This window comes from Varanus komodoensis, unplaced genomic scaffold (genome assembly GCF_004798865.1).
Source record: "Varanus komodoensis strain SLA01 unplaced genomic scaffold, ASM479886v1 scaffold34_1, whole genome shotgun sequence".
Classification (NCBI taxonomy): domain Eukaryota; kingdom Metazoa; phylum Chordata; class Lepidosauria; order Squamata; family Varanidae; genus Varanus; species Varanus komodoensis.
Window position 1 is genome coordinate 4,313,937 of NW_025335854.1, and position 27,114 is coordinate 4,341,050.

At 42.9% G+C, this 27,114-nt stretch overlaps 1 protein-coding gene across 1 annotated transcript in view; it reads left to right on the forward strand.

Annotated features, from left to right (window-relative positions):
* The first annotated feature begins 69 nt into the window (after window positions 1-69).
* TPR (translocated promoter region, nuclear basket protein) overlaps window positions 70-27,114 on the forward strand; it is a 50,844-nt gene continuing 23,799 nt past the window's right edge. The window contains exons 1-27 of the mRNA XM_044439165.1: window positions 70-240; window positions 3,151-3,255; window positions 4,075-4,148; window positions 5,138-5,234; window positions 6,194-6,297; window positions 7,115-7,279; window positions 7,893-7,985; window positions 8,494-8,574; window positions 9,242-9,329; window positions 10,605-10,745; window positions 11,555-11,646; window positions 12,453-12,650; window positions 13,586-13,693; window positions 14,364-14,590; window positions 15,253-15,416; window positions 15,707-15,849; window positions 15,946-16,094; window positions 17,008-17,170; window positions 18,082-18,216; window positions 18,422-18,562; window positions 20,059-20,227; window positions 21,138-21,304; window positions 22,817-22,969; window positions 24,281-24,397; window positions 25,289-25,492; window positions 25,620-25,804; window positions 26,398-26,545. Of these exons, the coding sequence (XP_044295100.1) occupies window positions 90-240; window positions 3,151-3,255; window positions 4,075-4,148; window positions 5,138-5,234; window positions 6,194-6,297; window positions 7,115-7,279; window positions 7,893-7,985; window positions 8,494-8,574; window positions 9,242-9,329; window positions 10,605-10,745; window positions 11,555-11,646; window positions 12,453-12,650; window positions 13,586-13,693; window positions 14,364-14,590; window positions 15,253-15,416; window positions 15,707-15,849; window positions 15,946-16,094; window positions 17,008-17,170; window positions 18,082-18,216; window positions 18,422-18,562; window positions 20,059-20,227; window positions 21,138-21,304; window positions 22,817-22,969; window positions 24,281-24,397; window positions 25,289-25,492; window positions 25,620-25,804; window positions 26,398-26,545 (3,762 nt within the window). The 5' untranslated portion in view covers window positions 70-89. The remainder of the gene's footprint in view (window positions 241-3,150; window positions 3,256-4,074; window positions 4,149-5,137; window positions 5,235-6,193; window positions 6,298-7,114; window positions 7,280-7,892; window positions 7,986-8,493; window positions 8,575-9,241; window positions 9,330-10,604; window positions 10,746-11,554; window positions 11,647-12,452; window positions 12,651-13,585; window positions 13,694-14,363; window positions 14,591-15,252; window positions 15,417-15,706; window positions 15,850-15,945; window positions 16,095-17,007; window positions 17,171-18,081; window positions 18,217-18,421; window positions 18,563-20,058; window positions 20,228-21,137; window positions 21,305-22,816; window positions 22,970-24,280; window positions 24,398-25,288; window positions 25,493-25,619; window positions 25,805-26,397; window positions 26,546-27,114) is intronic.

A 27,114-nucleotide genomic window follows, 5' to 3' on the forward strand; every position in this document is an offset into this window, starting at 1 on the left:
TTGGCGCATGCGCCCTATGAGCTCCCGCGGAGTCCCGGGGACACCTTCCTGGCGCGCGCAGGGGCTGCCGGTCCTGCTTCGCTCCCGCGATGGCGGCGGTGCTGCAGCAGGTCCTGGAGCGGGCCGAGGTGGCCAAGCTGCCCAAGGCCGTGCAGGGCAAGCTGGAGCGGTTTCTGGCCGATCAGCAGAGCGAGATCGACGGGCTGCGCGCCAGGCACGAGCGCTACAAGGTGGACAGCGGTGAGTGGGCCGAGGGCCGTGTCCCCTCCGGTGCGTGGAGGCGGGGATGGCTCCGCGCCGGCCGGACCCGGCGGAGCGTTCTCGGTTGTTGCAGACTCGGGTTCCGCTGGCGCATGCCCTGACGGGACTGGGGCTCAGGCGATCCGGGCTCTGGTCCCCGCTCAGCCATGGAGCCAACAAGGTGACTTTGGGCCAGGCACAGACTCACAGCCCAGCCTACCTCGCAGGGTTGTTGTTGTGGGAATCAGACTGAGAGCAGGTGGGGAGAATGATGTAAGCCGCTTTGAGTTCTTAAAGAGAAGAGAAAAAGGTGGGCGATGAATAGATAAATAAATGCGTTATTTGATCTCGTGCCCTTTTTACTACCTTTTGCAAGGAAGGATTTATAGGATCTTCCTTGCTCTCTCCTCACAACAACCCTGTGAGGTGGGCTAGGCTGTTAGCTATCCTATGAGATAGCTTAGGCTTGTGAGTAGGCTTGACCTATGCTCTTTGCTGAGCATGGTGAACAATACACAAGCAAACCCCAAAACTTTCCCCCTGCTTTTTCCTGGCTTTGAATGCAATGGTGGATCTGCCCCTTCTCCCGCCCCCCCCCCCCCCCCCCGCTTTTGGCCCTCTCTTAAATTTATTTATAGTATTTATTTCTCTTCTAATAATTAAGCTTCTGCAGTTGCATGAAACTATTCAAATGAATTAAAGGTGCAAGGATTTTTATTATACTAGAGGAGTGTAAGATTAGAAAACTCGGGAAAATAAAAAGTACCTAATATGATGCTAAAGAGAGTTCAATATAAGCACGTGTTAAGCCTCTGGGGACACCATTCTGTAACTGGGTCAATGACAGCCTTTTTGCTTTTTGTGGGATGATCCTGCAAGCCAGCTTTCAAAGACAATATGCGGTTCGCAGTTAATAGCACACCACACACTCAACTTTTCAAAGGCTGCATTGTCTGCATTCCTGTACACAAATTCCATGATGTGCTCAAGATACAAATAAAGTACAGGTGAGATGAAACTGAGCGGCCTCAAAGCAAAATGTTAAAAAGTGTATTACAGGCTTCACCTTGGAGGTTTCTTACTAAAATCTCAAGGCTAAGTCTGAACTTACTGAAATTCACAACAGTCTTTTCATCTTTTCACTATTACTTGAAACTTAGTTTCAACTTTTGTCTGGATCCCCTTCACCTATCTTCTTTTTCCCAGTCTAAACTCTGTTTTTAGGATCATTGGATGAAAAGAAGAGTAGCAGGAATTAACCACTATGCTCGTGTGACATTTATATATTCCTGCCAGGGCTACACATTACAAAGGCCTTCCTGGAGTAACAGTTTCTCCTCAAACAATGAAGTGCAGGTTGGGTGCTTGGGAGAGCTTGTACCTTTTTTTTTTTTTTTGAAGGCTCCTATTAATGTACCTTAGAATGTTGAAGTAAGATTGGCTCCGTTCAGATGCTGGCCTGAATGTATGTATGATGGCTTGAACTGGTGAAGTGAGGGGCCATGCCCACTGGCCCCACCACAAGGGCATGGCCCCGCCTCTAACCTAGGTTAGCTTCTGGTTGAGAGGCAGCAAGTAATGAAAAGTGCAGCAGCTGTGTTGCTCATTAGGGCAGCCAGCTGTGTTCATAGATCTGTGTTAAAGAATTGCACTGACTGCCTTTCACTACCAAGTTATATTCTTTGTTATGGGACTGATGTACAAAGCCCTAGACAACTAGGATATCTAGCAGATATCTCTCTCTCACTTACATCCAACTGACCTTTAAGGTCATCAGAGGAAGTCTTGGTGATCATTCTAAAATTAACAGAATGATCCATGAGGACAGGTCTTAGTAGTGGCACCCACCCTGGGGAATGCTTTCCCATGTGCAATTCAGGAAGTGGAAAATAAAGACATTTTCAAGTGCCTCCTGAAAACTTAGTTGGTCACCCAGGCTTTCACCAGCTCCATTTTCCTGTTCCTGTCCTGCTTGTTGTTCTTGTTCTTGTAAAGGTGTATTTTAAATGTGATTTAATACTAATAGCTTAAATGCAGTCTCAGTGTTTACATGCAAACTATTTAGGGAACCTATTATGCTTAGCAATATTTAAATACTACAAACAAATAATCTTTAATTGACAAGGTCAGAAGGAAGTGCTATACTTATTTTCATGAATATGATTAGAATTCTCTCTACAATGGGGGACCCTGAGAAGGCAGAGTTCCTGATCTCATAGAGTGCTCTGCTCAGGTTCAAAGAAACACAAGTACCATTTCATTCTGACCTTGCTGATTCAACATGGCAATACCTAAACTGAGGAGGCAGAACCTGTGCACCAGAAGATGTGAAAAGTTCCTTTTTATTTATTTATTTATTTAAAACATTTTTATGCCGCCCCCATCGCAACAAAACCTCGGGGCAGCTCACAGAAGAAGTGGTATACCCCAGTGGATTTATTTGCTGGCTTGTAGTGCTTCTGTGAAATGGATCGGGAGGCTGGTCTGTTAACAGTTTGCCACAACAAATTTAGCCTGCAACTCTAACATCAGTTTAGAGTTTGTGTAAGCCTGGTCTGTCAGATTCCTTTTTTATTTCAAGAAGTATCGTGGGGGAAAATAGAATGGGTGAGTTGTTTCTGGTCAGAGAATAAGATTAAGAATGGCACCAAGAGGGACACCTTTCTAAATATGCTTCATCAAGAAGCCTGAAATGCGGTTGTCCAAAAAGATCAGTGCTCCTCCAGTTTTTGTGCAACTTCCTAAATCTCCCAAGTGTTTCATCAAAGAGCGCACAATTATGTGAAATTAATGTGCTTTTCAAGGGGTCATGTGCCATTTCCAAAGCTGTTCTTTTATGTGTAGGACATCATGATTTGTACATGTCCTTGTAAGGCAGATACTGAAGTCATGTTAATGGGTGTTTTCCAGAGCAACAGTACTTTGAGGTAGAAAAACGACTGGCTCAGAGCCAGGAGAGACTTGTAAATGAGACCCAGGAGTGTCAGAACCTCCATCAGGAGCTCACCAAACTTAGTAAGTATTCTTATAGATTACATTGGTTGCTAAATAGTATTAGTTCTGTTTATTTGTGTATTCTGAAAAGAATATTGAACCATTCCCCTGAGTGAGATTTTGAATGATAAGTGCTTGACTTTGTACCTGTCTTGTGCTACAGAGAAGCATGGTGATGCCATTTAGTCAAAGATATTTGCTTGCTTGGGTCTATAAAAGCCAGATAAAGCAATAAAATCCACATCAGAATGGTCTCAAATGCCTGTTAACAGCCCCAGCAATACACCCTAAAACCATTTCAGAAAGTTTGTGGGGTGGGGATGTGGTTTTCAGAAGATATTAAGGTTTGCACTTGGGGAAATCTACAAGTGAATTTCACAGTGAAGCAGAATCAGCTGAGAAGTCAACCTGCCCTCGTGTGTGTTTGATATACATTTGAGGTGTTGAAGCAGCTGTTGGGGCCCCACATCATGTGTGGATGAGCAGGCTTGAACCAAGCAGTTTGTTTGTTTGTTTGTTTGTTTGTTTGTTTAAAACATTTCTATGCTGCCTATTGTGCCACAGCACCTCTGGGTGGCTCACAATCATCAGCTACAAAACACAATAAAATTAATTTCAACAATTAAAAATACAATACTGCTGAAATAGAAATAAAAATACAAAAGGAAGGTTGAGTGGCATCAGCTATTAAAATATTTTTTTGAAAAGAAAGGTCTTTTGGTGGAGTCTTTTAGTTTAGTTTTTTGATGGCAAAAGAGGGCACTTAGCCAAGCTTGTTTCTGAGGGGTACATTTTTCTGAATGCAAATAACCTTCTTTTTGCCCTCCCCTCCCATTCCAGATGAGCAGCTGAAATTGCTGACGGAGAGGAACAAAGAACTGGAAGCTGCTCAGGATCACAATGCAGCCATTCAGGTAGAGATGCCCTCACTTCTGCACATGAACAGAGGCTCTTGCACTCAGTGTCAAAGTTACTTGAGCAAATAACAGAACCGCCAAACAAGAGTCATGCCTCCTGCAGACAAAGGCTGCTTTGTTTTCCTACTTATTAGCTGTTAGTTATCCCGGCTTGTTTGTGAATGTCAGCAACAAGCCGCTGTAACAAACAGATTCCTTTCCTGAAAGATTGTGCTTGCTTTGTAGTGAGGGAAAAGGATAGAATAGCAAGAAAAGTTCAAGTTTACATATCAGTCTTCAGTTTTCTAAGGGAAAATGCTGCCCCCCCCATTTCTACCTTATTTATTTATTTAAAACATTTCTATGCCGCCCCCATCGCAACAAAGCCTCGGGGCGGCTCACAACATACATAAAAATGCAATCAATTTAAAAACTGGTACCATCTCGGCTATATATTAAAATCTATAAATACAATAATAATAAATTAACAGTTAAAATAACTTTTAAATAAAAAGGTCTTCGCCTGGCGCCGAAAAGCAAAAGCAGGGACAGTCGCCAGCACTTTCAATTATGCCCAGACACACTCTGTGGTATATATAGTTCCTGCTTCAAATTGAAACTGAATGCTAGCAATCTTAAATATCTGTTAATCAATTCCCATGAAGCCCAAACCAATTCTGAACAAAGGTGAGCGCGTAGTTCCAACAGTAACCACTGCCATTCCCGACATCTCATAAAATTGCTATAAAAGTTTCTGGGTTTATATTGTTATATTTAATGGGCAGCAAATATTTTCTAAATAATACAACACTGAGCCATAATATTTTTATCCATAAATTTCCAATTAGAGACATTTGGATTGAGGTTTTTTCCCCTGTTCACTCTATAGGAATTTTTTGGACTTGATTGCTGATTCATATTTTGTAACATCATTCAGTTTGGCAGGTCTTAACATGGCCTTTTGACATCGCTGCAGTAAGTTGAAAAGTACCTTTCCCCCTTTTCAGAGTCAGTTAGCGCGAGCAAAAGAAGAATTGGAAGCCGAGAAAAGAGAATTGGTCCGAACAAGCGAAAGGAGAGCACAGGAGCTGGAGCACTTAAATGGTAATGAGAAAACTTTAATAAAAGAATAAAAGGGTCCTGCTGGCAGGCAATATTTCAGTGGTCTGGTTAAAAGAGCTGTATCGTATGGATCAAATTGGCAGTGGCCATTCCTAATTGACAGGCAGGTAGTTGGCCACTGTGTAAACAGAATGCTGGACAAGAGGATCATGTAAGCTGCCTTTTGTTCCTTGGAAGTTAAAAAGATGGGATATAAATCTAAATCAGTAAATAAATAAAGTGTCTCTGAAGAAGTTGTAACTCAGAGCTAAATACTGCAGTGCTAAGCATGAAGGGCAAATTCTGTGATTTGAGAGGTTGGTTGCAGTTTTAAGTTGAAGTAATAGGTGGTCTTCTTCTGTGGTGTTAAGTGGATGTCAGGGTACCATCCTGGAAGAGGAGGGTGGCCACCTCTACCCGTACTTGTAAGCACCCAGGGCATGCTTAGTGGGATCAGCGTCCTCTCCACTGGCTGATCTGAGCAGTCTGGTGGCAGCACCCCAAGAGAGCCCCACGGCTGTTGCAGAGATCTCGGGAGTTACTGCTTGGCCATCTGTGCAGAGATTCTGGTTCACTTCCTAATGTGCAGCGTTGAGTGGAGCTTGACAGAGGAATACGTTCACTCTCTGCGTCCCAAAGCGGCCTGTGGATCTATTAAAAGTACTCTCACACAGGCTTATTTCAGTTATTGAGAATGAGGAGCACTTCAGGTTGCAAATGAAGAGGTGCCTTGCATTGCAGACTTTTCTGTTGACGCTAGCAGTATGGGTCACGTCCTGAGCAAGTTAAGCTTTCGTTCGGTGGCACATTTATCCTGTAACACCTTGAGGCTCGTAAATAGACAATACATGTATTACAACCTAGAAGATCTCATTACTTCCAGCAAAATGATTTTAATCTCTACTGTACTGTCTGGCATCAATATTTAAAAATAATCGCTCCATTCCACATGCATGTTGTAGAGGATGTTAAACGTCTGAATGAGAAACTAACCGCAGTGAACACAGCAAAAGCAGAGCTGCAGTTACAGTTGGATGAACTTCAGACATCAGCCTTTTCTGTGAAAGTGAGTAGTGCCTTCTTGTTAGTGCCCAGTTCTTTTATAGAATTGTAGGAATCAGATAATGAAGACACCTCCGGTATACCTCACTTTTTGAGGTTCATTCTGTAAGAGTCCTTTGACTGTGCTTTCTTTTCACATAATGTAGCCGTGTCTTTTAGTGTTGAGGCAATTTGGAAGACTTCCAGTGTGCAAGTAGTAGTTACTTAGATTTAAAAAAACTTGGTAGTTTGGATTACTAATAAAATGGTCATAAATAAAGATTGTATTACTTAGGCATAGTTTATTGGACATTGAATGCAGTATCACATGCTGTTCTTATTGAGTGCAGCAGCTTATCTGAGACAGCAATCTAATGCTAATCAGTTCACATGTCATGTCAGGTTCACTGTTGGTTGTTTAATCTCCAGTAAATGTGGAATGCTTGAGTGCGATTTTGAAAAGGTATCCCTCGCTTGGAAGTTGCCATGTAGTGGGATCCCAACCACACTGGAGTAAACCATCTAATCTAATGGCCAGATTCAGTTTACATCATGATTCCTTGATTACCCTGATCAGGAGTACATATGAAAATGGAGTCAACGCAGCACTGAGAGTCCAGCAACCCATTGCAAAGTCACCATGTCATACAAACTAGGCCATTGAGGCTTAGACTCTTTGCTCTGAAACTGAAAGCAATTCCTGCATATACACATTTGGTATGGAATGCCCAGAAGCTTTTAAGAGGATTTACACTGTAAATAGTACCATGTGTCTAAGGCATGTCTTTGTTTTAACTTGTTTTATGAACTGAATAAGTTGCATATAATATGTGATCTTTTAGTATCGTGAGCAAAGATGGGAGCAAGAAAAGGAGTTGCTACAAAATCAGAATACTTGGCTGAATACAGAGCTGAAGACCAAAACGGATGAACTCCTGCTTCTTGCTCGGGAAAAAGGAAGTGAAATCTTGGAGCTTAAGTGTAGCTTGGAAAACAAGAAAGAGGAGGTAAAAGCAAAGCATTGGTGTTCCTTAAATATTATGTTCACACATCTCTAATGGAGCTGAACACTGTGGATGTACTTGTCTAGATGATCGAGAATCTATTGTCATGGTAGAATGTTTGCTCGCTGCCTCTAATACAACAGACTTCTAGGCTACAACCGGTGGAATAAGAACCATTAGTGGGCTTTCAGAGCTGATGCCCTGTGTCGTGCCAATGACATAACACTGAGAGTATCTGAACCTAACTGATGTCACATCACTGGTTTATTGGTGGCTCTTGGGCAGAGTGAAGCTGTATACTTCTCAATGCTAGTTGCTGAGTAGCAAACACTGGGAGAGAACAGTTGCCTACCTGTTCTCCTTTTGACCTTCCTAGAGGCATCTTCTTGGCCACTGTTGGAAATAGGATGCTGGATTGTATGTACCCTTTTTGCAGAGCAGTTGCAGAAACAAGGTTCTTTGCCAGTCTTTACCTTAAACACCTTAAATTGAAGCCATACCTGAGAACTTAGCAGCATGTCTTCTGTAACAGATCATAAGGTATATAAGCCTTGCCACGTAGAAAGCAGGTGGCTTTAAGTATGATCCGTGTCCTCTGTCTTCTATGTTTCTGTAGGTTTCCCGGCTGGAAGAGCAAGTCAGTGGCTTAAAGCAGTCGAATGAAAATCTTCAGAAACACGTGGAAGATCTTTTAACGAAGCTGAAGGAGGTAAAACCTAATTTCCTTTCCTTTGATGATTCTTGTTGGCTGGACTGTCCCAAGAGTTACGATAGTTTTGCTTTAATATTTGTATTCTGTTAAGTGAGGTGCAGTAGGTCCCATATGGTTGTGGTCATGTCATGCAAACTTCAGTGAGGCTTCCTTCTAGTAAGGCTACATTCATTCTTGGATCTGAGTTCTTTGTAGTGTTGTGTGATATTTGAGGATATATTAGAGAAATGCAGCGAATCTGGTCAAAATCTTAACTTACAGCTTCTCCATGGAAATACTGCAGCATTTCAGTACAAAACCAAATTGATGGCATTAAAGAGCCTGAAAGAAACTCAGTTTTGAACCTAGCCCAGTATAATAGTACAAAAGTAAGAATATGATTCATTACACTTCAGTTAACATTTGTTCATGGATGTTTACCAGTACTGAATTACTGTTGCACTAGTCTCCATTCTTAAAATGATTTTTTTTCTATGCTAACCACACAAATACATTTATTTACCAGGCAAAAGATCAGCAAGCTAATATGGAAGAAAGATTCCACAATGAACTAAATGCTCATATCAAGTTGTCTAACTTATACAAGGTATGATTTCAGTAGCAGCTTCAAATTTTTATCTCTTTTACTTACGCATGTATGTTTAGATGTACATTTGTAAATGTATTTGCTCTGCTCATAATTATTATTAAATGATAACTTGTCCCATGAAGATGCGATCCTTTAGTATTGCAAGCCTAAACACCTTCTTGGAAGTAAGTTCCATTGATTTCAATGAGGCTTACTTCCAAGTAAGTAACGACAGGATTGCAGCCGAAACCATAAATATTCTGTTCCAGTATTTTTTAAAAATGCAGCCACTTATGAAAACATGAACATGGGTTGTGTAGAAGCTGGAGACCATTGCCATCACCATATTATTTTCCTACAGTGGGGCTGGGTATATTTGCATGTATTTAGCAGCTTCATAAATTGCATCATCTGTTTTTAAGCACAGAATCTGACACATCCACCAAATGTGAATATTAATATAGTTGAGAGAAGCAGGGAAACCTGCATCCTGTGCTTTCTAGCAAAGGGGTGTAGGATAGACTTCGCTTACGATCTTTGCACTATACAAACTCACCCTTCCAGTACCTCATAGTCCCTGCCAAGCCTTCCCTTTCTCCACTTCCTGGAGCTTTAAAAAGTACTACGTAGTGTTGCAAATACATTTGATTATGTGGCACTTCATGTAAAACCTGGTACCTTGCAGAGTGCTGCAGATGATTTGGAGGCGAAGAGCAATGAATTGACTCAGGCTGTAGAGGAGCTGCACAAACTCCTGAAAGAGGCTGGGGAAGGTAAGAAATGTTCCTTTTGAGCATCTTACTGAAGCCGTCCATCTTCTCTAGTTACAGTATTTGCATTTGAGAAAAATCAAGACTAGGGATCCAAAGAGCTCTTTTGTTATGCTAGGGTTTTGTGTGTTTAGTGGAACGTGGGTTTGTTTTTTAACTCCTTGTTGCTTTTCATACTTCTGGACTTCCAGAGCCTGACTCCATGACATCAGGGTGTCTGACGCCAAGCAAATGACAATAAAATAGTATCTTGAACAACATGGAATATTTAAAAGCAGCAAACTCCATGTTCTAGCGATTCCTTGAAAATCCCAGCTGTTTCATTAATTGGCCTGTTTCCTTTCAAACTGCTTTTGATGCTTTTCTCCATTTAAATGTACTATCAGGTTGAGTCGAGCCCTTGGTTGTCAGGTCTTTTTTAGAACAGTGATCTTGCGGATTATGTTACTAAAAGGTGACACCTTCAGCCAGCACATACATCAATGGAGAGCTAGTTTGGGATGGAAAGGTGTAGTCCCCACAGTCCCCTGGCTGAAATGTTGTCAGGAAGCTCCTCCAAAGGCTCTTCAGTGGGATACCTGGCTTTGCTGCATCTGCCTTTACCTGACCTGTCTGGAAAATTGTTCCACCAGTTTGGCTTTCCTCATCTGTCCCACAACTTCCTTCATTGCAGAGGCTGGCAAAGCGAGCAGGGACAGAGTCCACACTGTCTGTTTATTATATCTATATCCCACCTTCTTTCCTTTCAAGGAACTTAGGGTGGGCTATGTCATCCTCCTCTCCATTTTATCCTCACAACAACCCTGTGAGGTAGATTGGGCTGAGTGCCTGTGGCTGGTCACCCATGCTCCATGACCAAGTGGGGACTAAAACTCAGATCTTCTGGATCCCAAGCTAGCACTCTCGTCCATAACGCTACCCTGGTTCTCAACTCCAACCACTCAGGTTCCGCTATGTCACTTTCCTTCCCAGTTTTGAGGATGAATGGCGTGCAGTGGGGAACTCCCCACTGTTATTTCCATCCGGGCATTAGAGATAACAGCAGATGTTCACTTCTCTGCTAGCCACAGAGGAGACTTTAGAGAAGAGCATGCCAGGCTCAGTTGATGCCCAGTGGGCCAGATGGACTGGTTTAGTGAGCCAGAGTTTCCCCGTCCCTGACCCCTACGTTGCTAAAGATATGGGATATTATCTTGCAGCCTTATGGTTTTCTGCAGAATGCATTCAGTAGCGTTAAGCTCAAAACACCTGCACAATGTGTTTTTCTACCTATCTCAGCTAATAAAGAAACACAGGACCGTTTAGCCGAGATGGAACAAGCAAAGGCTGCCATGGAAAAAGAACTAAAGGAAAAGATCAGCAAGTTGGAGAAAGAGTTGGACAATGCAAATGATTTGGTTTCAGCCACCAAGCGCAAAGGTTTGTTAACAGCTAGGAAATAGACTTGATTAAGATTAAGCATAGATTGTACTGTTACGGGATTTGGAAATCCATATCCAAAGCTCTTCTGAAAACCAGTTGGTTTTATATTAATATTGGATGATATAGGTGGAATATTATTTTTCCTTGAATATAATTTTCTGGATCTAGTAATGGCTTTCTTGAGCAATCTGTTTATCGCTTTGCTTTTATTGCTTTGGCCATGTAATTCCAGTCTGCAATTTTTTGATGGCTTAGAAACAAATTAAATAAAACTCTGAAGCACATTCAGAGATTGGTCATACCTGGATTTCTCACTGACTGCATTCAAATATCTCAGTGAATGATTAGTGAAATGTGAACAACCCTTCTGGTGTTTGGCCTTGAAGAGCAATTCAGAAGTTTTTGCTCTTGTTTTTGGTTAATCACACTTTCTTGTATCATCTGAACTAACAAACTGCTGAACATTAATTACATCTGATTTAAAGAGCATCCATGTCAAATAGTCGTTTCTGAAACTAGCTTAAATCAATCACAGCTAATGTTAAGCAGAAATTCCAACAACAAGGCAAGCTTTAGTCCACTGAAGATTGAAGGAAGTTTCCAGACCCGAGAGAGTAGTGCATGGACTAGTTGGGAGGATGAAAGTCTTGCCTGTGGACATTTTGTTAAACTTGTGCACGGCGCTCGAACACAGTCGATGTGTTAATTAAAGTAACGCGCATAATTCAGAGCCTTTGTATTTGGTTTGCTTAATGTACAGGCAGTCATTTTATAAAAAGATCTGTGATGGCCGTTTTCTTTTCCAGGGGCCATCCTGTCCGAGGACGAGCTTGCAGCCATGTCTCCTACCGCTGCTGCAGTTGCAAAGGTGGTCAAACCTGGCATGAAGTTAACAGAGGTAGGGGTTTGTCCGCCAGTCCTGGTTGAATTGGAGGTTCAAGCGTCTTTGCGTGTGGGCTCACAGTTCCATGCCCTTGGGGCAATTCTGAAATGAATATCCTTCTAGGAAAACTCTGGGTTCTCCCCATAAAATTTCACTGAGCACAGTCTGTTGAGGTGAAGGAAGGGGTGTGTTGCACAGAATCTGTGCGCTTGATCTCTGATGGCAGCATTACGGAGTAACTGTTTGCAAAGATGGCGGTCATCTTTATTGCCGCAGTTGAGATGACTGGCGAAGAAAGGACAAAACCCTGCTCTGACGTGCAGGTATGCATGCCCCGTTGAGTTCAGCGCACTGACTCATGCACATGAATGAGTGCTGCTGTTGCACAGGCGCGTTGCAGGATTCCTGTGCAAGCTGCACTTTTGTCACAGATGTATTTTGCTTTTGCTGGACGGGTGGTCCACTGGAGACCCTGCGGCTGTAACTAGTTTTCCTGGAGCCTCCGTTCCACTCTGCTTTGTTTTTGCCTTCGTGCTGGCCACACTTTGCTCCTGCCTTTCCATCTATTTTTCCGTGCAATCGCCCCCTGCGTTTGGAGGGTGGGAGTGGTGGCATGCAGTTGACACAACCACACAAATGGGGGCTGTTCTGTCTGACGAATTCTTCAGAAACGTTAATGGTAAAGGGGTAGCTGGACCCATGCTGAGACAGGGCTACTGCAAGCCTAGCTAAACTGTACCAGATGATACATTGCTTCTTGTCCTTTTTAGCTAGCATATTGGATCCGTCAGTTATTCTTTTGCTTTTGTCTGCCAACACAGCTTTACAATGCATACATAGAAGCACAGGATCAACTACTGCTGGAAAAATTAGAGAATAAAAGGATTAATAAGTACTTGGATGAAATAGTGCAGGAAGTAGAAGCCAAAGCACCCATTTTGAAGCGTCAGCGTGAGGAATACGAGCGTTCACAAAAAGCTGTAGCGAGTCTTTCTGCTAAGCTGGAGCAAGCTATGAAGGTTAGTATAAACCCTAACTGAAGTTAGGATTTGAAATCAAATATCTGTTTTAAACATGCCCTGATAAATTTTGCTTGTGGTTTTTAACCAGTGAGGTTTTTTTTTTATGTAAAAGTAATCCCTCAAGAAAGTTCTAGAGCTTGCCATCCATTTCTGATCTCTGATATAAATCACACGGACAGTTAAAGTCCTGTAATTATGCTGCTTTTTCATCCCATGCCCACAACGTATCAGGTAAAATTGTAGCAGATAACCAAACTTGTGCATACTAGGCCTGTGCTCCACAATTGGCTGGATCTCATGGTACAGCTTGGACTGGCCTTTACCACTGCAGACTGCAAGTGGAGTTCACATATTTAAATGCTGCCCCAAAGGAACATATTTACTGTGTACATCCTTGTGTTCTAGCCTGTTTGTGACATGCTAGTAATATATTTGCCACAGGTAAGACAACAGTTTTCTCTTTATTGAGCCTTAGCAGTGGCCTGCTTTGATGAGTGGGTGATGCACTGACTCCAAATTGTACCCTCCCCAAATCTGGTACCGACTGAGGATGCCCTGCTGCGTAATTCTGCTGATGGGTTGGTCTCCTTGGAGCTGCCCTGGAGCAAAACCCTGGTTTCTGTGTGTGGTGCCTCTGCCTTCTTCCCCGATGACATTCCTTGGGCAGCCTAATGTGCTTCCTTTCAATCTGATGTTGGTTGCTAGACCTTGCTAGGACCTCTGTTTTGCTGCTTTTAATTTAATTACTTTAAGAATGGCTTTAGACAGATTTTATTGTTTTATTATAGTTAACAACTTTGAAAAATAATACTGATTTGTTGAGGTAATACAGCAGAGGCCTATCTGCTTTATCGCCTTAGCTGTTCTTGATGAATGGTTTGAATGTATCAGTCAATTTTCTGTTTTAAGAACTGCATGATTTTGGCTTACAGGAAATCCAGCGCTTGCAAGAAGGCGCTGATAAAGCAAACAAGCGAGCTTCTGTGCTGGAAAGAGAGAACCAGAGACTTGAAATCCAAGTCAAAGATCTTTCACAACAGGTTAGTTGTGGGATGGAATATACTTCTAAGCATTGGACCTGATTAACTGTTTCTCTTGGAAGTAAAAGACAAAGTAACCATTCTGGCACATGCCAAGTCCTTATATCCAGAGAGTTGGGGAACCTTTTGTAGCAGAATTTCTGCTCTAAATCAGATGATGCTGTGCAGGTCAGGAAGATCAAAATATGTGTGTGCATGCATGTGTCAGAGAAAAAATCTGAGTTCTTCATATGCAGCAAGTTAGCAGAAATAACTGAGAAAAGAGACTGAGTCCAGAAAGTGAAAGGCTTGGCTATCTGATTAATAAACGTTCTCACGATGTAGTAGCCAGAGGTATAGAACAGCTGTGTAAGTCAGACTAGGCTTTTAACAAAATTGAAACGACCACTACTGTAGAAAATACTGAACATGCCAATCTTGTTCAAAAGAAACCTGGGTATTTTCCCCCTCTCCACCTCTCGTGAAACCATTATTCACTCAGATGCATCCAAACTTTTCAATAAACTGTGCTTTGAGTAAGCCTTGGTATTGCATAAACTAACTACAACCCCCTCAGGAGCAAATGAACCCTTAGTTCGCATCTTTATTTGATGTGATCCCCCTTTGCTATTCTCGCAGAGCACTAGAAACTTTCATTCTTTTATATGAATGGTCTATTTTCTTTTTAAAGATAAGAGTGCTTTTGATGGAACTCGAAGAAGCCAGAGGCAATCACGTCATCCGTGATGAAGAAGTGAGCTCTGCTGACATCAGCAGCTCCTCTGAAGTCATAAGCCAGCACTTGGTCTCCTACAGAAACATTGAGGAACTTCAGCAGCAAAATCAGCGCCTTTTGGTGGCTCTTCGAGAGTTGGGTGAAGCTAAAGAGAAGGAGGAGCAGGAAAACACTTCTTCTAAGTACGTCCTTCTTTACTAGTGTGTTTAGACAGTCAGAAAACAGGTTTTACTCATGCTGATAGTAGTGTTCTAAGTGTTTTGATGAGATGCATTTTATATTTTAATGGCTAAATGTTCAACTGTCAAATGCACTATTCTTGTCCTGGTCATACGTGTAACTCCTTTAAATACCTTTGAATACACGCGGCTCGCAGCTACTGATGTCATTTATCCAACTCAGAAGGTGTTAGTGATTTCTGACTGACCATAACTTTACCATTCTTTTTTCTTTTTGCATCAGTCCTTATTCCAGGTCCTTAAGTATCTAGTCGTTATTCCAAAAAGTTTCTCAGTTGAGATACCGTCATCTGTTTTCATGCTTAGAATTCCCACAGAATTCACTTCAGTTATAATTAGATTGAATTTAGAGCATAGATTTCAAGACCACGAGAGACGCTGAAATACCTGCAGCACTGCATGAAAGTTTTTGTGCGGGGGGGGGGGGAGCGCATCTCTAAAGCTGTATCCATACCCCTTTTGAGCATGCTGTGATGAGGAGCTACCTGATACCTCCCCTTTGAATTCTGAGTCAAGATTCTGTCCATTGGACCACACATGGCCTTTAAAAATATCTTTGGCGGTCTACCTTGAAACAAGCAGAATTTGCTTTCCTACCACGACAGGTTTTCTGAGCTGCAGAGCCAACTGAATGAAGCGATCTCTGAACTAGAAAAGTTGCGTGAGTCACGCCATCACCAAATGCAGCTCGTAGACTCCATAGTTCGCCAGCGGGACATGTATCGCATCTTGTTGGCACAGACAACCGGCGTTGCCATTCCGTTGCAAGGTAGGTTGCAACGATATTACAGGCAGGCCATGATGCTGATTGGAGAAGCTTGGGCGTTCTCATCCCCACTCAGCCATGGAGCCAATTGGCTGACTTTGGGCCAGGCATAGACACTTAGCCCAAACCTCTTCCACAGCAGTTTTGTTGAGGGGATAAGACTGAGAGCAGGCAGAGAAGAATGATATAAGCCACTTTGGGTTCTGTAGAAAGGAAAAAGGTGGGATATAAATTAAATAAATACTTGTTTTCTTCTCTCTGATTCGAAAATCATGCTTTTCTGTCTTGCATAGTTCCAAGCAGCCTACCTGAGGAAATGTCCCTGACATCAACCCCCAAACGACTCTCGGGCACCCCCCAGGCCATATCGACCCCAGTTTCGGGAGCTGTGACTGAGTCTGCAGAAATGGCAGAAGCAAAGGCTGCCCTTAAACAGGTACCGTCTCCAAGTCCCCTTACCGCACGCACAAAATCAGAAGTTTTCTACTTCACCTTAGTTAGTGCGTGTTCACACACAGACCTCTCCCTACAGTTGCAGGAATTTTTTGAGAGCTATAAGAAAGAAAAAGCCGAGAATGACAAACTGCTGAATGAACAAAATGAGAAGCTTCATGAACAGGTTACCGAGCTGAGGTCCCAAAATACAAAGATTTCCACCCAGCTGGAATTTGCCTCCAAGCGGTAAGACAGCATGAATGCACCCTGCTAAAAGCCTTCTGTACAAGGCAGACTGAGGCGCCTGAGTCTAGGCAGTGGCGATGCCGGCCTGCCTCCCGTTCTCGAGGCAAGCTTGGTTAGAGCACCTTTCCATATATGCCAAGCAAGTGGGGATATTTTTTCCCGGCAACAGCCTCTTGTATCTCACAGAGTGGCCTTCTGAAGGGCCCCCCAATGGTGTGTGTGTGTGTGTGTGTGCGCGCAACAGGGGCCTTTGGGAGAATGTCTGGCTTCTGGATAGGGAGGAAAGTGGAAACACTTCTGTGCATTGAGGGAATACATTCTGTATCTCGGCCACAGGTAGAAACAGGCTTGCAAATTGCTGCCTAGTCAACCATTGTTAGGGCTAATAAGCAAATGATTGGATATATTCAAACTAGAGGAGGACAGGAGGCCACAATTCCCTAGCATTGATTATATGATAGGACAGTTTGATTCCTGTACCCATCTACTGGTCCTTGCTTCACCTTTTACATTGCTGTGATTTTCCCTTTAAGTTGAAAAGACAGCTTTCGTCACGTGCAGCTTCTTTCGGGGTGCAGCTTGCCCTCTCGATGCTGCTAAGCCCCTGAACCTGAAGGCTTGCAAGCATCCTATGCAGATCAGGATGAATGGCAGAAACAGGTGCCACCTCCCTGTTCCTCCTGCTCTGTATTTGTGTTGAGCAGCCTTTTTGGGGTGTTTAGCAGTGAGGATGCCGTAAAACCTCACGATCCAGCCTGTGAGTTTATCACTTCACCACCATAAAACCTGTTGAACGCTCCCATTAAAGTGTGTGTTCCCTTTGTGACGTTAGTGCAACCTTTTTGAGATGTCTTGATTTCATAACACCGATTCAGTCTAAACCAAATCTTACCTGTGTTAATTCCTTGTAAAGCTATGAGATGCTGCAAGATAACGTGGAGGGATATCGGCGAGAAATAACATCGTTGCATGAGAGAATCCAGAAGCTTTCGGCGACCACTCAGAAGCAAGAGCAGATCATCAACACCATGACTCAGGATCTGAGAGGGGCCAATGAAAAACTAGTGGTGGCGGAGGTGACCAGCACAATTTATTTTTGTCGAGTACAGATTCTTGAGCAACCTTTTTGGGTCCACTGGCATGCCTTGCAATTTGGCCTGCTGCCCCGAGCACCCCTGTTTGGGGACAAAATGCATTGCAGAAGAAAGCATCAACTTGCCGTTCCCCAGCTTCTGTCTTTTCCAGGCAGTATCTCTGGTCCCCACATAGGGTCTAGAGGCCTTCACAGGAGACGAAGACAAGAGTCCTCACCTTCCTTTGAAATGATACTAAGTGTTGGCAAATTCGTTTGCAAACTCTTTTTTAAAGTGGGAGGAGTGCAGCACATGGGTGGGTGCTGAGAAGGGTGGTCAGTGGTGCACTGGGAGCTGTGGGCACCATGTTGCTGACCGCTGCTTTAGCTGCTCGATGGAGAGCCAGTATGGTGCAGTGGAGAGGATGTGGTACAGTGGGAAGGTCCAAAACCCCATCAGCCAAGAAGGGAGACGTTATGTAAACTGGGCTCCCTGGAAGAAGAATGGCTAGAAATGTAGGAACGCAGCAATTGTAAGAAGCAGAGGGGATTTGGCATCCTAGAATCACATGCTCATCTCCATTCATAAAGCTAGTTAATGTATTTGGGTTCCTAGGAGATGCTTGAGCTGTCTAAACTGTTTTGGCCTTTTGTATTCAAGCGACTGGATGTTGCTATGAATTTAAATTTCAGACTAATAAGTGGAAAAAGTCGTCATGCTAGGCAAGTCAAAGGCAGAAGAGGGAAAGAAGACCATATATGAGCTGGATTAACTCCATAAAGGAAGCCACATAATGTCACCATAAGTCAAGACTACTTGATGGAACAAAGCAACTAGACTTACTTAGATATCTTCTCTTATTTTTATTGGAACTGAATTAATTAACTCTGAATCAAATGTCATCTTTTTTTAAGGTCAGGGCAGAGAATTTGAAAAAAGAAAAAGATATCCTGAAAATGGCAGAGGTTCGTCTGACTCAGCAAAAAGAATCTTTAATGGTGAAAGAAAGGAGTCAAAATCTGCTGCTTACCAACTTGCAGTCTATTCAGGTATGCTTGCTAATACACACTCCCCTTTCCCCACACCCCTCTGCCCTTTGCGGGAGCACTATTCTGGAACCACAAGAAGTTCCTCTCACATTTCTGTTAACTCTGTACAAGGAAACAGGGTTTGGAAAAAAAATACCCAGGAGCTCCCTTCCTTTGAGCATGATTTGGCAGAAATGAACCATGTAAAATGTATCCCTGTTACTAGGTGATACTGGAAAGGGCCGAGACGGAAACGCAGCAGAGGCTCAATAATCAAATAGAGAAGCTGGAGCATGAAATAGCTCAACTGAAGAAGAAGCTGGAAAATGAGGCAGAGCAAAGGCATGCCCTCACCAAAAACCAAGATGTAAGTACTAGAGATAAAAGTCGATTCTTTGAACAGGAAGAGAAATGAATCTGTATTTATTCCTAGTTCAGGACACTAGAAGAGACTCTAATTCAGAACTCAGTTCTTCAAATCCTCCAAGTGAATCTATGCATGTCCTATATGTGCCCAGTAACTGAAACTAAGTCCAGAAAAGTTCCTCTGTTTCCCAAGTGTGGAAGCTGCAGTAGAACTTGCCTACTCTGAGACTGTGCAAACTGTTCAAGGGCTTGCAAAGGGTGCTGCTTCCTGCTGGACTAGTGATCGGTCTGAGCAGAGACCTAGCAGCAGTCTTGGGTACTGCCCAATGTCTGTGACAATTTTCCTTACTTGCTTGTATCTTGGGTTCCAGAGGTTGGGAGCACTTGCTTCCACTTAGGGATCAGTGGGAAGGGTTCTGTTTTCTAAGACACATAGGTGTCCTAAACTGGGTCTTGGAGTCCAGAAAAAAAATCTGCTGGAGTGGATCTCAAATATGGTAGTAAATTGAATGCTGCCTCAGGGAGCTGATGTTTGTGGCACCGTGGAGAGCAACCAGAACCTGCCCATGGGCCTGCTTGTGGTATAAAATCGGGCCTCTCTTCCCCTCCTTCAACACTGCCTACTCTATAACTTCATCGAATGTAGGAAAGACCACCAAAGGCCCATGCATCTGCGAAGCCACTTTACAGCGTCTTAGAGAACGGCGTTTTCTAATATGGCTTGCCACCCATTTCCCAGAAGAGTCCTGATCACTGGATGAATCCAGTTCTGTGTCGCTCTGGTATTTCATAGGGTGCCTCTCCTCTGTGGCTTTCTAATCTTCCCTTCAAAGAGTCAAGCACGTGCATAACACCTCTAGGTGATCTTCTGTAGTGGGAGTGGAGAACTTTAGGCTCAGGACCAGATCTGGCACAGCTCAGCCATCGGGTCCCATAGATGTCCATGCCTTGTTCCTTTGGCCCATATTTTTTCCCTTAAATATTCCTACTTCAGTGATTTCTCAAACGTTGTGCGGTCTTTTTCCTATTCAGTTTTGGGAGTTTGGCTTCACCCCTTTTGCACCACCCACCCTCTGATCGAGAGAGGAACACGGCCCTCTGTTCGAAAGAGGTTGAACACCCCTTCTTTATACTGGACAAAGTCTAGTCTTTCAAATAGCAGTCATGGGAAGCTGGATGCTTCCAAGGTAGACCAGTTTTTAATCAAATCTGGATTCTCTGCTGCTTACAGCTTGTAACAGGAAGATTGGTAAGTTAAGCTTTTTTACCGCCTTCCTGGATTTAAAAAAGAAGCGATGAAAACAAAGTGGCAGCTTTTGCATTATTTTATCATCAAATGCTGTGCTTGGTGGGCTTTTGAGAGAAGACACCAAACCAGTACTTCAGCCTTGGCTAAGGTTTATGCAGAAAAAATGCACCACACACCTTCAGCTTCCAGTTGAGTTATGAATTTTGCTTGCTCTGTCTTTGAAATGAGGTTTGCATGCTCGTTTTCAGATTCATTTATTGGATGCAAAAAGACAGCTCGAGACTGAAATGAGTCTTCATGCAAATACGAAAGAACTGCTGAAGAATGCCCAAAAGGACGTTGCAACCTTGAAACAGCAGCTTCTTAATATGGAGGCCCAGTTAGCTTCCCAGTCATTGCAAAGAACTCCTGGTGAAGGTAAGCAATAGGTGTATCTGCCACTTCAGAAGTTTTTCAAGCTGTGCAAACACAGGCAAACAGCCTGTTTCAAAAGTATTATAAAAACTAGAGTGCTGAAATTCATTATGCCCACAGGTCAGTGGAACTTGCTCCAAGGAATGCTGAAGTGCCACAAAATTATGCAAAATGCTTTCTGAACATTATGTACTTAATTTTCTCCTGGCCTACTTGTTCCTTCAAGATTGCCGAGTAATTTTTAAAAGTTTACATGATGTTCAGCTGAAGAGCAGACTGTTAGTTGAGCTACCTGAAAACAATAGGAAATGATTTCCCTGGTAACTTTTCACCCTGATTTTAAATTGGAAGACAAGTGTGGAAAACTTGGTTTGCATTCAGCTGAGTGACACTAGTGCAAGAATGAACATACACTTGACATACTGAGTTCCGTAGTTTATGTAGTGAAAATTGGTTTCTTGTTTTGAGAATTTTATATTGAAAAGTGAGTTGATCCATTTTCTAAATTCAGGTTGAAAAGAGCTTTCTTCTATTATGATTGCTTTGCCTGTATCTCCCTGGATAGATTGAAAAAGCATAGCTTTGCATCTAATGTAGTCTGATTAAAAAATATGAGCTCTTTTGTGAGGCAAGTATGAAGTGTAGGATTTCCCTATGGTGCTCTAAGAGTGACGCAGCTGGAGCTTGTGGCTGTGGCGTTTATTTTATCTATCTATTTTTGCATTTATATGCCGCCTCCTACTCCACTGGAGTCCCTGGGCATATAATATTTAAAGTTCTTGATTATATTTACTTGGCAAGCTCCAGGAGAGGAGAGGAGAATTAGAGAACTAAGTGTGTTTGTGTGTTTGTACTTAAGTATATGTAGTTATAGATCCAGTATTATTTTAAGTAATGGTTCTTAATTTTTTAGGTCAGACTAGTGCAAGTGAGGATATGGATGACCTTGTGAGCCGATTAAGACAGTCCGACGAACAAGTGAATGATTTGAAGGAAAGGCTGAAGACTGCCACAAGTAACGTGGAGCAGTACCGAGCCATGGTTGTGAGCCTGGAAGAATCCCTTAACAAAGAGAAGCAGGTGATGATCCTATTAAAACTGGGCTGTATAACTGCAATGTGAAATTCTGTTTCTGTGTTGAAGCCCCACATTTGTAAATAGGCTTTCTTGCTGTGATCTCTGGCAGGAGTTAAAAAAGCTCCCTTAAGACCCAGGGCAAAGCTGGGGAGTGCTTCTGAAAGCAGCACTTCACCAGGATGCCCGGGTGGCAGCGATGGCCAGGGGTGTTCTTTGGTGGACATGCAGCTGCTTCTCTCCCAGGAGAACTTAGGGCATGAATGACCATGGCTGGGTCTAGTGATGTCCACTTTGGATTACTGTAATGTGTTCTGTCAACAAGTGTTCAGAAGCTACCATTGCATCAAAATGGAACAGCCCAACTATTGCCTGGTGCCAGCCTTTCTGATCATACCGCTCCAGTGCTGTTTCAGCTACACACTGAATACCAGTTTGCTTCCAGGGCCAGTTCTAAATGCTGATCTTGATTGTCTTAGGATTGGGCCTTCAGACTTTTTGGACCCATGGGCATATTTGCACATTTGAGAAACTGCTGCAGTCTCTCCCTCCCTCCCTCTCTCCCTCCTCCCTCTCTCTCTCTCATGCTCACATACGCAGGGCTATTTTGAGACAGGGCTAGCTTGACTGCAGACCCTAGGTGGTCAAATGAGCTTTGAGATCATGAGCCACTGAGCTTTGCATGTGTAACTCACTGCATTCAGAAAGTAGCTTTCGAAAGAGAGCCTTTGGGCTAAAAGAATTGTTTTGCTTTAAAGTTTTTGCTCTCATGTTGTGTCTTTCTGGAAGAACAGAGTACCACTTTTATTTTATGGGTTGCTTTCACATTTTGTTTGTAAGCAACTTGGAGGTCAGTGACAAAAAAGACTGAGTAGACATGTTTTAATTAATAAACAAGTCCCCCATTTGCTTGCACGCCTCCATTTGCTGCGGTGCACAATAGAGATTCAGTGCATACCAAGCCCTCTGAGTCGCTGCTGTGATGTAGGTGACCTTTAAAATCTGTGAGTTCGTCTTTTCTGCTGGATAGAATCAGTAGAATCAACATACTGTATGTGCCCTTTTTCAAAAGTGGATTAAAACTGAGCCAGGTGCTATAGCGGTGACCCACATCACCCTAATCAGCACTCTCAAGTGATTGTGTAGTTTGCCACTAATGACCAGTGGCAAATCTCTTGTTTTTATTGGCGTTTTCCTCCTCTTTGGATCTTCCCTGTAAGGGACCTGTAGTAAGGATGCTGTTGACCCAGGCGTATCTTGGACAGGCCTTAGCCTTAGAACAAGTTACTTAAGCTACCAGCTTGGTCTGTTAGTGCCAAACAGTATTTAACCTGCTCAAAATGAGAGGGGCAGGGGCTGATCTGACAGAATTTGGGCATTGGCTTGGATTTCAAAATCATAATCTCAAGTGTGCTTGCCCCTCACCCAAAAAAAAGGATAGATGAGCATATGAGGGTGCTCGTGCATGTGTCTGCTGACAGAGCTTGCATTTCAAACTGGCTTGATCTCACTGTGCAGGTGACAGAGGAAGTTCGGGCCGCTGTTGAAGCCCGCTTGAAGGAGTCGTCTGAATATCAGTCCCAGCTTGAAAAGAAACTGATGGAGGCAGAGAAGGAAAAGCAAGAACTTCAGGATGACAAGCGTAAATCTATAGAAAACATGGAACAGCAGGTACAGCAGTGTGGCTTTCTCTGCCCTCGACTTTTTTCCACTGTAGGTAGCAAAAGAACATGGCCAAGATCTAAAGTGTTCCTTCAGGTGGGCACGTGGCCTCATGCATATCTAGAATGGCGTGTTTAATGAACTATTGAGTGCAGGCACCTCTGCCAAGCTGCTGCTTGTTTTTGCAAGCCCTGGTTTTAGGAGCCCTTTGCCATATATCTTCAGGGTGAGTGGGATGCTGCTGTTCTTGAAATACATTCCATAAGTCCCTTGGGCACATGGATCCAGTTACATGCTCATTTTAGTATTTGAGTATTATGAGCCCATTGCTTATTCTTCAGCTTCTGATGTTCTACAACATGGCAACACAGCTTTGCAGCAGAATCACTGACCCGCCAGTAATTAAGAAGTAGATGAGGCACTGCTGCCTGTTTTTGTGTAAAGCAATGCTGAGAGGCTTTCATTCTGGAATGTTTTGTTCAGAAACCTGTTTGGTATCTAGTTCATGTTCCTCAGTTGAGGAATGGCTCTTTGATGCAGTGGAAACTTCCATCAGAAGAATGGGAAGTTTGGATGTGGGTTTTGATACTTTTCTTTTTCCCCAGCATTCCATGCCATTTCAGCCCTGCTCTCACAACCCTCCGGAGTAAATTTTATGATTGCGGGGTGGGCAGCAGGGGAGATGAGGAATCCCTGAAAAATTGTCCCTCCCTGTGTCTCTGATAGAAGTCTTCACTGGATTACATCTGAGCCTGTTTGAACAAGGTTCCTATAAAGCAGCATAATGAGTATTGGACTCAGACCTGTAAATAAAAAGCTGAAATGCTGGATCCATGCAATGAGTTTATCAAGTAACCTTTTGAAATCTTGTTCTCTGTAAAGTGCGTGATGACAAGCACCAGTTAGTGATGGTAGAAGGAATTTCAGGCAATTGAAGAGCATGGTTAGGTGAATGTATGTGATCCAGGTGTTTTAAGGGCGTCATATGGAGAGCCGGATCGCCTCCATAAAGGAAGCTACAGCCTTGAATTTTAAACAGCTAAGCAGGGCTGTCGTGGATAGAACCTTTTGGAGGGCTTTCCTCCATAGCATCGCTGTGAGTTTGAGACAGTCTGAGGGCAAGTGACCACAGCATTGAGACTCAGCTTTTGAAAAAGAAAATCTAGTTGCTGCAGAAATAAAGGCCTTGAATTTTAAAAAAATCCACAGTGCAGTTACAACTACGTACAAATCTGCAGCTTCTCATTCCTATCAACAGTAACTTTAAAACATAATTTTCACAAAGTCTTGAATGTTTGATACTTGATGTTCCATGTGCAGCTTTCTGAGCTGAAGAAAAGTCTCTCCAGTATGAAGGCCGAAGTCCAGGATGCTCTTCAGAGAGCAAACACAGCTCTTAGCAATGAGCAGCAAGCAAAACGGGATTGCCAGGAGCAGGTAAGTTTCGAAGTCCTGTCGAGGGGAAGGACGTAGCTCATCTGTCCATCTGAGTAGTTTTATATTAGCTTGATCTTTATGGCAATGATTTCCATAAACTCCGAATGACATTTCAGTCCTCTAGCATTGCTTCTATGCTAGCAGCCTAAAGCCTAAACATTCAGCCTAATTGAATGTTACTTTTATGGCCACATGGTGGTGTGCAGTCACTGAAAACGGGATCTGCTGGGATTGTATTCCTTTGTTAGAAAGACATTGGAATGCTACTACTTTGCCTGGGATCTTGTCAACTTGCGCAACAAGTGTCCTTTTGCCGCAAAAATAAATCAATCTAATGGAGCTTCTGAGCATGGTAAAAGGAGATCCTAAGAGGCCGCTCTGGTTTTGTTTCTCTTGAATCTCTTTTTCATTTTTCTGAAATTTTAAAAGATGTTGCTATTTCAAGATTATTTCAACCCATATGTCAGCAAGAATAGAGAAGATAATTCTGTATCCTTGGTGCAAAGAATCAAATCAGCCTTTTCCTGCACTCAGAGTAAATGGTGATAATTATGGAGCTCGTACACACACACAACGTTGGATTGTAGCCTGTTTGGTTGTTTGGAGTATCTCTGTGTATGTTTCTTAAGAGGAACCTTTCTTAATTATTTTCCTGTGCACCTTTGAGAAAGCTGCTCCCCATTATTTTCTTCCACCTTGAAAAAACACGTGTATCTCAATTGTAGGGAAAGCATCAGAACTCCTGGAAATGGTGTTTGCTTCCTCCCTGATATGTCTGCACATGACTCCAGTCGCCAGAAAGAAATAACTTTCTAGAGCTAGGAAACTGCTCTAGATAGAAAGGAAACTACTGTGTTTCTGAAACAGTCAGGTGTTCATTGCTTCTTACAGGCCAAGATCGCTGCAGAAGCACAGAATAAATACGAACGGGAGCTGATGCTTCATGCCTCGGATGTGGAGGCCTTACAGGCTGCTAAAGAGCAGATTGCTAAGAATTCTGCAATAAAGCAGCACTTGGAGGAAACAGCACAGAAAGCAGATACCACATTGCGAGAAAGCATTGCTTCATGGGGGGAGCGAGAGAGAATGTTAAAGGTATCTTGGTTTTTTGGGGGGCGGCGGTTGGCTGCACTGTCTCACATGAATTTAAGCAAAGCATATAGCCTTTGAAGTCAGGGTTTTTAAAGTTTCTGAGGTGCCCAACTCTCATCATCTTTGGTAGGATGAAGCTACAAAGCTGGGATCTCGCTGCAAAGACTTAGAAAAACAGAACCGACTTTTGCTTGAGCAGCTAGAAACACTAAGTGACAAGATGATGTCGTCAGTGAAGGAAGGCATGCCAGGGGCATTAAATGTCCCCCTTAATGAAGAAGGAAAATCACAAGAACAGATGGTGGAAATTCTTAGGTATGTTGATCTGATTTTTAAAAAGGTTCAGTTGATGTTCGAATGGGACCAGGTATATACCCTGCTTTGCGGGTTATCTGTGAGATGCTCAGTCTTCTGAAATCAGGGTTTTGGCAACATGAAGGTGGGAAGTTTGGGAAGAGGTGGAGTGGTCCACTTGTTCAGAGCAACCCTATTCTAAAGCTTGGGAAGAGATGGAGGGATTGTGTGTTCCTTCTTCTTTCACTTATGCCCTATTCTGTTTGCTGTCTATCCTGCTTGAGCGTTTATGTGACAATTACTAATACCAATAGAAGGTTGCTTGTAAACTCCATTTCATAATCTAGTTTAAGTCCTAACAAGACTAGCATGGTTAACATACATATGCACTTGTTCTCATTCATTCTCTCTCTCTCACACACACACATGCAGCAGCCCATCCTCATGCTTCTGATTCTAAGACCATGATTCCACACTATGTCCGCATTTGACCTCTTTGCTTGAAAGTGGCAAAGGCAAATCTCAACATCAGCCAGCCACGTACCATGTTGTTTGATTTCCTTTTAAAGTTAGCAACTTGAGGCGCCTCTCCTTATCATTTCTTCCCACCATAGATTCATACGTAGAGAAAAGGAGATTGCTGAAACAAGGTTCGAGGTAGCCCAAGTGGAGAGCCTGCGTTACCGTCAGAGGGTAGACCATTTGGAAAGGGAGCTTCACGAGCTGCAGGAGAGTCTGAACGCAGAGAGAGAGAAGGTGCAGGTACGGAGACACACGCTCACAGCTCCTGTTGTTCGAAGTGAACTGGAGTATTGTCCTTTTATATTGACTTGGAGTGTCATCTAGCAAACTTTGCATCATATTGGCAGACGTCCAGTTTACATACTGCTCACATTGCTGGTAATATCTGGGGAAAACTCCTGCTCTGGTTTGAGATGTACTACTATGGTTATTTCATAAGAATTTGAGCCATCTCCCTGTGCAGAATAGTTCTTTAAAACTAAGCCAGGAGAAATGCTTAGATTAAATCAGTGCTTTGAGCCTGGTGTGTCACACATTTCAGGCACAGTTTATGCACTTGAAATGTAACATTGCTGATTCAATTTGATTGATTGATTGACTGATTGATTGACTGATTGATTGACTGATTGATTGATTGCATTTATATGCTGTCCCATAGGCAGAAGGCTCTTTGGGCGACACACAGTGCAATCATAACAATGATAGAGATAAAAATAGATGACAATAATAGCTAATCAGTAAGGCAGTAAAGCTATACAACAATAAAGCAGCAGCAAGACCGATAACTCATAATTTATAAACAAATATTA